General features: G+C 33.4%; 1 protein-coding gene across 1 annotated transcript; it reads left to right on the top strand.

Moving 5' to 3' along the window:
* Nucleotides 1-234: 234 nt before the first annotated feature.
* LOC133678554 (ubiquitin-conjugating enzyme E2-17 kDa-like) lies at nucleotides 235-4,311 on the top strand. The gene is made up of 5 exons (XM_062100906.1): nucleotides 235-388; nucleotides 478-564; nucleotides 1,318-1,445; nucleotides 2,489-2,593; nucleotides 3,959-4,311. The coding sequence occupies exons 2-5, from the start codon at nucleotides 495-497 to the stop codon at nucleotides 4,100-4,102; spliced, it is 447 nt and encodes a 148-aa protein (XP_061956890.1). The 5' UTR covers nucleotides 235-388; nucleotides 478-494; the 3' UTR covers nucleotides 4,103-4,311.
* Nucleotides 4,312-10,918: the final 6,607 nt, after the last annotated feature.

The following is a 10,918-nucleotide window of genomic DNA, read 5'->3' on the forward strand; positions in this document are numbered from 1 at the left end:
AATTCTTATCATTAGACCACCACCTAAATGGTTCGTATTATTATTAATACTTGTAAGGGTAAAGGGTGCCCATAATTCCAGTAAAGGGATTAAAACAAAAGGGAAAGGAAAACGGACAGAAAAAAGAAAAGAAAAAACTTGAGAGACACGCGTGTAATTTACACGAACACCAAGGATTTAAAAGAGTCTATCTCAAACAATCACTCGGTCCCACATAAGGGAATCAACCAATCACAAGCAAGACAATACACACTAACATCAACTCCACCATCATCCAATAACTCTCTGGTCATATAAAACTGAAATCTCTCTCCTTCTCCCTCTCTCATTTCATTTTCCCATTGCAAAGAATCTCCGGTCAAGAATAATAACAAGGAGGATCTCTCAGGTACTCCGCGTTCTATCTCTGATCACATGCAACTGTACTATGGTATTTTTAAGTTTTGATTGATTGAAAGATCTGGTGTGAATTTACAGGGAGATTTTGTTGAGTGATGGCATCGAAACGGATCTTGAAAGAACTCAAGGATCTCCAGAAAGACCCTCCTACTTCTTGCAGCGCAGGTTCAAATCGAGATCTAATCGCTTTTTATTTCTGGGTTTTGGTTTTGGTTTTCATTTGTGTAAGAAAGGAGCTGACTTTATAAGCAAATGTTTTGATTTTTGGAATTTATGGAAAGATTTAGTGTTTTTTCTTCTGATAAAATAAGGTCTCATAAGTTTTTGTTTACATGTATGATGTATCCTGGTTTTGAAACAAAAAAGGTTATTTATTTTTCGAGAGTTGTGATAGTTTGGTTATTTTGTTTAAATGGTGTTTTAGCTTGACGAAATCGGTCTATATGTTTGTGCTAATAAGATAAGGATGTTCTAAGCTCTATACCTATATACCGAGCAATATGAATCATGGACCATTGTCGTCTTCTTTTTTTTTGGTCGAGCCTCAATCTGCAGTGTTTCTTCTACTGTTTCCTTTAATTTTTTATGGCACTAAATCTTGTTAAATCTCAAAATTAAAGAATTTTTCTTTCGGGACCTATGATAATTCTTCGTTCGAAATGTATGGAGTAGCTATAAGGGCAAGTAAAAAGCTCTGCCCACAAGCGTAATAGTCATTTTTTTCCATTCTATTGGAAAACTTCTGATTGGAAACGCACATCAATTCTTTTTATGTTGCGAACACTGCACTTCTATCTGCTTCTTTTGCTTTTCTTTTTTTCTGGTTTATTATGAATAACTTCCAAACCGATGTTTTTTTGCTAGTTTTAGAACAAAATTGTTCTTATTTTCTCTGCTTTGGTTGATATGCATCTTCAGGCCCTGTTGCTGAAGACATGTTCCATTGGCAAGCTACGATTATGGGTCCTCCTGATAGTCCGTATGCAGGAGGAGTCTTTCTAGTCACAATTCATTTTCCTCCAGACTATCCATTTAAACCTCCCAAGGTACTTGATTCACTTTAACAATGTCGTCATCACATAGCTTATTCATTTGTTCTTCCCTAGTTTGTCATTTCCTTTCAACACTACCATCATTTGATTAGACACTCCAAATAATGGTACTTTCAGATTTTGGGTATATTGCATGAACATTTTACCTGAGTCATTAAGAAAGATGGCAGGATTTTGTTTTCCTTCTAGGAAAACATAACTGGAGTTCATCTTGAAATGTTATGTGTAAGCTGATACGCCTGTCGCTGAAGCACTCTGCATAGACATCATACCCAACTTAAAACTGGTGGTTATGGTTTAGAGTTGTGACTGCAATTGCATTGACTGGTGCTCTTTGGTTGTTGGGAACATTCATAGCTAAAATGTATTCATGCGGACCTCAAGAATACCATTTTGTGGAATTTCTGCTTATCGGTTCCATAAGATTCAAACTGTGGATTTATGAAGAGCATCTGCTGGCATCAAAACAAGGGTTTAGTTTGAAGGATTTTTCTCTTGTCTGCCCCAACCAAACTGCTGCCTTTCCTTTGGAGATGAGTATTTTCTTTTCACTGAGGCCCATAGTGAAACCAGTGCCAAAACAGATAATAGGAGCTCGAGAACTTCTGCCTGGAGAGAGAGTCATGTCCACAGTCTGGAACATGTTCTAGATTTCTAAAATAATTGTTATTGGAAGATTTTTATTCTTTTTTTTATTGGGAATTCAAGGTAGATATCATTCTTGTTAGTCCTAATGTCTGTGAGCAGTACTCAATGCAGACGAATAGAAGGATACTATTATATCCCTTTGAAGAGCAAACAATCAGTGCATTTGTGGGCACTTTGTGCTTCACCTCATCAAATTTGGAATCTCCTGGTATCAAATTCTAATAACCAGCGAGAGGTTTCTCATTCTTCTTTGATCTGTCTTTGAAATGGCTTCATTGGTTATCATCGTTTGGTTTTACATTTGAGAAGCTTTCATAAAATGGGTGAGTTTCTTTTCTTATAGTTCTATTTTACTCACTGTGTTGCTGTTCTCTTGGATGTTCTTGCAGGTTGCATTCAGGACAAAGGTCTTTCATCCGAATATCAACAGCAACGGTAGCATTTGCCTTGATATCTTGAAAGAGCAGTGGAGCCCTGCCCTTACCATATCCAAGGTTGTTATTTTGCAGATAGGCTGTCTGATATAATATTGCCTAACACTTTTGTGCCTAAAAAAAGATATACTGAGCAAAATAAGGAAAAATACACTTCTGAGTTTTGCTGCGTTTTACTTGCTTGTGTTTATGTTTTATTGTCACGTCCTATATAAATGCACCATCAGAAAATAATTTATGTAGTCATGAAATTGATCACATGCTACAAAGTCTGCTGTTAGACTCCAAGCTATTTGAGGTCTCATTCGTGATTCTTTTTTTTCTTTAAATGTTATCTAGAGTGCAGAGGAGTGATATAGTCATTTGATTTGCATGAGAGTCTGAACACATTATAAAAATTTTAAAATTTTGAGGCCTTGTTTCAAGTTTCCAAGCTTTCCATGTTTGGTGAGCACTAAGAAACTACTTTCCAGGAAAGTAGTTTACCAATACAAGCAAAAATAACCCTTTCCCACAAGGAAAGTGTTTTTCTCGTTTTAATTCCGGAAAACACTTTCCTTGTCTTTACACACATAACACCTTACACAAATCTCACTTTCCATGTTTTCTTACTAAAAAAACCCAAATATCTAACTCTCAAGCAATAATATTAACTAATTTGGCTTTTTCATTAATTTTTTTAAAAATATTTTGAGGTTTTAAAAATGAAATTTACTTAAAAAAATATTATATTTAAAATATTTATATTATATGTATATTTATATTTTATAAAATAAGCTATATATAAATATATGATATAATAAACTCTTTTCCCCCCATAATTATACTTTTTATATCTTATTTTTTTATTGTAAGTGGTCAGATAGTTACATTCAATGCTATAGATATATATATTAGATAAACTTCAAAAAAAAAATTAAAATATTTATTAGTTATTTTCCAGCTTATTTTTCATGGCATAGCCAATTCTAACTTATTTTTCATGGCACTGCTAAATATCAGAAAATAATCTGCATTCTAGGAATTCATTTTCTATAAGAAACTACTTTCTAGCAAACAAACCTAGATGTAAGAGATTTTTTCTAGCTGTTATTCCCATTTTTAAGTTGAAATAAAAATTCTAAAATCTGTTCGTTGTGCACATTTGTCAAATGCAAGAAGGGTTTCCCTGATGTTTGTGGTCTTTAGTTCTGTAGATGATTCCATCATGGTTGCGGATTCTTTCTCCAATTCCTTGTTTTCTTTCTGTAGTTTTAGATATTTGCTTGGGACATTGGAGCAGTCAGTGCACGGCCTGATGGCATCATAATTCATAATCTCTTGAAATTATTCGCTGATGTGCTGCTGTATTCATTTTCTGCGAGTTGTGGTTTGATTTGCTTATGCTATGCAAAAGGAGAAAGTTTCTCATTCATATGTTTTCAGGTGTTGCTTTCGATTTGTTCTTTATTGACGGACCCAAATCCTGATGACCCTCTGGTGCCTGAGATTGCCCACATGTACAAGACTGATAGGAGCAAATACGAGACAACTGCAAGGAGCTGGACCCAGAAGTATGCAATGGGTTAATGTGCTGCCATGTGTGTGATAGGGAGGGCTTCTTTCCCAGTGCCTTTGGTCTATAAATTATCATGTATAATGAAGAAGTGTGATCTGTGCCTCTTATGAGTGGACCAAAAGGGAGAGGATTGATTACTGCCCATCCTGATATACATTTGCTGCTTTAATTGTTTGTATGAGAAATTGTCTTTAGAACTTTGAAGAAAATGTCTTGAATATCCTACAGTGTCAACCTTACATCCCAATTTTCAAAACCATATCCAGAGACCACTTGGAGGATGATCCTCATCCGCCATGGCACACGTGCATCACACGAGTGATTGCAGTCCTTGTTTTCCTTCTTCCATTACCGGAAATGTTGAAGTCCAGGAACAGGGTTGCTCTTAGAACTTGCAGCAAAAAATTCTTAAAATGCATCAAGATTATTCTTCGCATGGGAATCGGAGAAGATTCAGTTTTTTACTAAAAACAGGTTTTGGAAAAATTCAGTAAGATTTCCTTTTTTTTTAATATAAAAAGGAAAATGCCAAAAAAAAGAACAAGAAAAGAACACGCGAAAGAGAGAAGGATCTTGGGTATTTACTATGTACAGACAATCTGACCAAGGGCAAAAGGCATCAACAAAATCAATAAAGCAACTGGCTGCTGGCTGCGTGTTTCGTGGTTTGGGTAGCAGAACCTGCAGGTAAGACAGGCTCTTTGTCCCTGGACCTCGGCCTTAACTCCAAAGCTTCAGATTATGATGAGCAAACTAAAAGGCTCTTACCACTGGTACAGGGCTAACCATATGGGGTTAATAAAATGTTGCCTAGACCAGGTCTATATGAGGGAGAGACTCCCAATGAACAGATAATGCTATATTTCAAAAGTTGTTCTCGCTTCGAATCAGGAAGGGAGAGGAAAGAGAAGAAAGAAAGATTTTGGCAGAAAGAACACGAAAGCAATAAAGCATGCATTCGACAGTCAACACATTGGGACCCTAGCAATATCTGTATCCAAGTTGCTACAAGCAGATGCCGAACTAAAACGTTTCTGGGCCAACCCGAAACGACAGCATGAAACAAACTGAAAGCCTAACCACTTAGAGCCTCATCGCACGAATAACGAGGACAACACGACACAAGCTCACAATGCCTGGTTGATTCATTTGTGAGCAATTAATTGTTGTTCAAGATTGACAAATAAAACTGGACAAGTGATAAAAATATATTTAGTTTATAAATATGCAATTTAATTAGAATATAGTAACTTGCAATCATGACAAAAAAAAACTATATATATTCTAACATGCACATTAAATATATATCAAACTTGCAATTGATATAAAAAAACGTCTAACATGCATACTAATCATACAATATATTTTTAAATATGTGTTAAAACATAAATAAAAAAATGTACTTATTTGTTGAAATACTTTGAAATTTATCAAGTTTTATTGTTGTTAATGATCATGTTTTTATTTTTAAATTCACACCTTAAACACTATTCTTCAGTCCCTTTTTATATAGAATTTTAGGAATCAAAAGTTAATGAACTTCCCTCACTAACAACTTTGATTACCCATAATAAACCAAAATTAAACTTGAACATTTTAGGATTTAAATCAGATGTCTTTTAAGCTGAAAAATTTGTTTAAGCTCTGCAAAAATTGATTAATTCCTTTAATTTAAAGGTTGGACAAAACAATGGACCGGAAGAAGTAATTTTTTATGAACAAGGATTAAGTCCAAATTTTAGTTGAAAACAAAATCTCCACTGACACAAAATATTATTTTACAATAAATTCATATCCAGACTCGGCCAGAGCACGAGCCGGGCCAACACATGCACATGTTTAAGTTCAAAGTTCACTTTTACTTGCGACCTCTCTCTTCTAAAAACTTAAGTGTTCTTTGCACCCAATTTTAACTTCTCAACTTTTCACTTTATAAACACTAAGAAAGTTTGGTTTCTTTTCTACATGAGATATAATTCTTTTAGAGAGTTTTGAGTTTCACTAAATTATATTAACCAAAAGTTCTTTGAGATCAATTTCTCATTCACCCATAATTTATTTAAATTATGTTAATGTTTCATGTTAAAAACCTTATATTAAAGACTAAATTCGAACAAAGTTTTAACCCGAAAGGTGAGTGTATTCTATTTTAAATTTGACCTTAAATATATCCATTAACAATACTCTTAAACAAATTTTTCAATATTAATTGGGCTCTATTTTCATAATTTCTTCTATTTATCATTCACCGGTTAGCATTTTATCCTCAATTTAATTTTAGGCAGGTAATTGACATATAATGCGATATAGTTAGATTCATTCTTTCTTTTTTTAGTTATAATTTGTGCCTTTATGAATTCGTATAGCAAACATAGCACTATTTGCTCTCTTTGTCAAACAACTTACTAAAATAGTAGCACAAAACATGTTTGAATGTTCAAAATGCTATAGTGTTTATGATGAACTTCTTTGTTGTAAGTATAGTGTAAGAGAAGTAAGAAACAATGATAATAACCGGTCGAAGTGATAACATTAATAGAATCAAAATCAAGAAAGCTATATTTTTCTTTGTTATTTTTTTTTCAAGTAATTGAGTGAATAACATCACAACCAGCGTATATTTTCTGGTTTGAGTCAAAACACTAGGAACATAAAAATATTTTTCCAGTAAAAGACATTTTTCATGAAAATATGAGTGGATTGGGCTAGAAACCTAAGACATAGACCTATACATTTTATTCAAACGGAACCTTCTTCATAGACATCTTGTTAGAGCTGCACCATGTCACTTTTTTATTATTATTCTAGGAGCATTTATATATAAAACAAAAGGTGTTTAATGAATCTAAGTAGCGCTCAAATTAAAATTCAGTAGCCATATATTGTTAGGTATGATTTACTAGCTATAACTATACCAATGTTTAAAAACAAGAGCCATATTTATATAAATATACTCAACTTTTTAGCCATTAAATTAAGAGATTGTTTGGGATTGTTGTAGTTTCTATTTTTTTTATCTAATCATATAAAAAAATTATTTGATTAATCAAATAGTTTTTGCTATTTACACTGAGATTCGTACATAGGTGTGTTTCAAACAAACTAAAATAATATATTTTTCATTCATGAAGACCTTTTTTTAATCTAATTTACATGTAAAAATCTATCTCACAACAGTTTTAATAAAATACATAGAGAATGTCTCATACACAACATTACATTTATGATAATAGAAATTACACTTACACAACATTAACTAAAATAATATATTTTTCATTCATAAAGACCTTTTTGTAATCTAATTTACATGCAAAAATCTAGTTCATAACAGTTTTAATAAAACACATAGAGAATGTCTCATACACAACATTACATTTATGTTAATAGAAATTACCCTTACAGAACATTAATGTTGATGAGAAAAAAACAGACCTATATAAGTCTTTCATACATCATTTTGTACACAACATTAATGTTGATAGGAATAATCATTTCATAACATTAATGTTGATTGAAATATAATCAACTCTTGAGGATTTTTATACACCTAGTGGTGTAGAGAAATAACTATTATAAGTTCTTAACATTGTATGTTAAGAGTTATACTGATAACCCTGTGACTCTATATGAAGCCTATAAAGTCCATCGATTGCGCGCGCGCGCGTGTGTGGAAGGATTCTAAACCAAAAATATTGGGTTTGACATCTTACTAGATCTACATGTGCGTAGCTAAACTCAAGGGAGTTGGACTTGACATCTTGTTAAACTCACATTCACTTGGATTTATCGTGTAATTGAAACCAAAAAAATTAAGTTTAATATCTTTCCAAACCTACATATACTTGAACTCATCATATAGATGAACTTTAAAGAATTGGGTCTGATATTTTTCTAGACCCATATACACTTCAACTTGATATTTTGCAACACTCGTGTATATTAGAGTACGTAGCAGCTTAACTTTGGCCCTTCATATGGTAGTCATCTTCAGCAAATAAATTATATATTTAAAATACAATGATCTATATCAACTTGGTACATAATTAATTAAAATCCAACCGCTGATTTCCATTAAAAAAATACCACATCTATTGGTTGTTTCATTCACCTTTTGCTTTCTATATATAATTATAAAAAAAATAAGACAAGCAGATAAAACTATATATTTATATATATTTGCTAGCAAACTGCAGACGGAACATATCAATATCAACCCACCAAATGAATTAAACACAAGAGTAGTCCCTGCCTTCTATTCCATTTGAATGCAACAAATATATGTCGACTTCAACTTCCTATTCACTTAATTAGTTGTATTTTCACCGGGCACTGTGACCCCTGTGTTTTCATCATGTCTAGAATCATTGTATTTGGAGTATTTAATCAATCAAGTTAACACACACACACGATCTTTTCCGATTTGAGAATTGCATGCACGTGTAAACCCTAATAATGAATGAAAAAGAATTCAAATTTAAGTCCCGGCAAAGGAGTCGTGCACACGAGCTGGAAAGTAAGCTTAATTAGCGTCCTAAATTAAGGGTACCCAAACTCCTAAACTAATCACCGTTTCATCTGCTCAATTAGGGTTTGTCTCAAGTGGAGACGAGAATGACAAGAACAAGCTGACCCCAACTCAATATCTCAATAGTGGATGATGTGGCCATTGTCGAGTCGCCACATGTTTGCAAAGCAGTTGCTGAGCTGGAAGTGTAAGAGACTGATTGAGTTTTAGTATTAACAAACCCATTATGCAACAAAATGATCATTCTTCACTCTCTTTCTAATCATTCACTGAATATCTATTATTTCCCTTCTTAAGTACTCTCGCTAGCTGAAACCATCTGCTGGTTGTGACCTTGATCAGAGGTTGTGTGCTTGGGTGGCATGTACGTTTAGTTGACTTATTATCATTAACCAATTCTTTCAAATTATTGCCCTCGATCGATGATCAGAGCGAGATGGAATCTCTGTACGTATTAATGCTAATCTAGATATCATCACCTCTGGTTCAGGATTAAAATTCAGTATCAGATTATTCCTATTCCCCTGCTCTCTAATCACATATATCCATGGTTTTATTTCTAAAATTAAAGAGTACGTGCTCTGAAACATTCACTCTTTGTGGCCTTTCGGGGTTGTGCTTGGGTTTAATTAACATAACGTCTAACACATTGCCTGCCCTGCATTGAAATCAAGATGATGGGGTGCCATCAATGCTATTAATTTGACTGCTAATTTATGGAAGGAGAGGAGCGCAAGTCGATCCTTAATTTCATTTTAAGATAAGAGCAAGGAATTGGAGGTCTGCTACTTATATTTGTAGCCAACATTTTGTAACGAAGAGTTAATTAAGACGTCCCCAATTCCACCGCTGCCGCACCTTTGAGAGCAACTTAGACTCTCAAGCTGCATTGATCTTGCACCACCATTGATGCTTAACTTGTATTCATAGCAAGAAGAAAACTGTGCCTAACAAGTAAGGAGAATTAATTGTCGGTGCTTGAGACTGTAGTAGGAGTGGTTTTTAAAGTGTTTTTCGTTTGAAAATGTATTAAAATAATATTTTTTTTATTTTAAAAAATTTATTTTTGATATCAGCATGTTAAAACGATCTTAAAATACTAACAACAAAAATTTAATTTTTTAAAAAATATTTTTAAATATTTTTAAAACTAAAAACAAACAAATAAAAGAAGACAGAAATAATGATGCATTGATTAGGGGGCATCCAAAAAGGTACTCTCTATTATTATTAGTATTATTATTATTATTATTATTATTATTATTAATGGTGGTGGTAGTGGGCATTCAAAGCTTACACCTAACCCCGTCACAATTGTGATGAACTAAAACTTCCTTTATTAGTTTATTTGCCCCTCTTGTTTTTGATGGCTACCTAAACCCTAAATCTGAGGGCTTGGCACCCGCTTTCAACTACATTAACCCAACATTTAGCTTGCAACAACCAGTGCTTTAGCAAGTCCATGTATATAAGAACAAAAGGTCTCTCCACCCTTTCCCTCCCCCTTTCCTTCTATGAATCTCTTGTATACTTGGGCAACAACGTCTCTGTTTGCATATTATAAATAAAATATATTTAATTACTGAGGCATTTTTGAACCAATTTAAGACCTCTTGAAGAGGATTACGCAGGCAGGTGTCGGTTGGGTTATAAACTCACTAGTAATATCTCAATATTACCTTGTGGGTTTTAAGTTTTAAATTAGGTGGCAATTAAGTAATTTTACTTCTATTCCCGTCAATGCAATTCTAGATCGTAAAAAGGTTGCTCTATATAGAGAATTTCCATTAATGCATTAGTAGGAAGATGAACATCCATATGAGAATTGATTGAGAGATTCAGATCTTTTTGGTATAGCTACGTACGGCTTTTAACTGTAAAGCTTCTTCCTTTAATGGTAGTAGTGCCTATACAACACTATGGTATGTTCGGTGATGCTTTTAGAATTCTGTTTGATTTTTAATAAAATATATTTTTTTATTATTTTTCTACAATTTTAATTTATTGAAGTCAAAAATCTATAAAAAAATTGTCTTGGTATTGGTATTCATGTATGATGCCGTTTGAAAACGGCGAGTTCCTAGTTGGGCCCACTAATTCCATGTCTCAAACGGTCATCGGCTGTCTTCGATTTCCGAAACAGGACCACGCCCAGTGGTCAAGCCTCTCCACCAAAACCATTTTCTTTTTTATTTCGGTAAACGCACATAAAAAAACGAATAAAAGAACAATGGATTAACAAGTGTAAATAAATAATTTAACAAGAAATTAAAAAAATAATGATGATCCAGCGGGGAACCAC

This window comes from Populus nigra, chromosome 1 (genome assembly GCF_951802175.1).
Source record: "Populus nigra chromosome 1, ddPopNigr1.1, whole genome shotgun sequence".
Taxonomy (NCBI): domain Eukaryota; kingdom Viridiplantae; phylum Streptophyta; class Magnoliopsida; order Malpighiales; family Salicaceae; genus Populus; species Populus nigra.

Coding starts and splice junctions, on each gene's coding strand:
- LOC133678554 (XM_062100906.1), top strand. CDS start 495: ATGGCATCGAAACGGATCTTGAAAGAACTCAAGGATCTCCAGAAAGAC. Junction 1,446..2,488: donor ATCCATTTAAACCTCCCAAG/GTACTTGATTCA, acceptor ATGTTCTTGCAG/GTTGCATTCAGGACAAAGGT. Junction 2,594..3,958: donor CTGCCCTTACCATATCCAAG/GTTGTTATTTTG, acceptor ATATGTTTTCAG/GTGTTGCTTTCGATTTGTTC.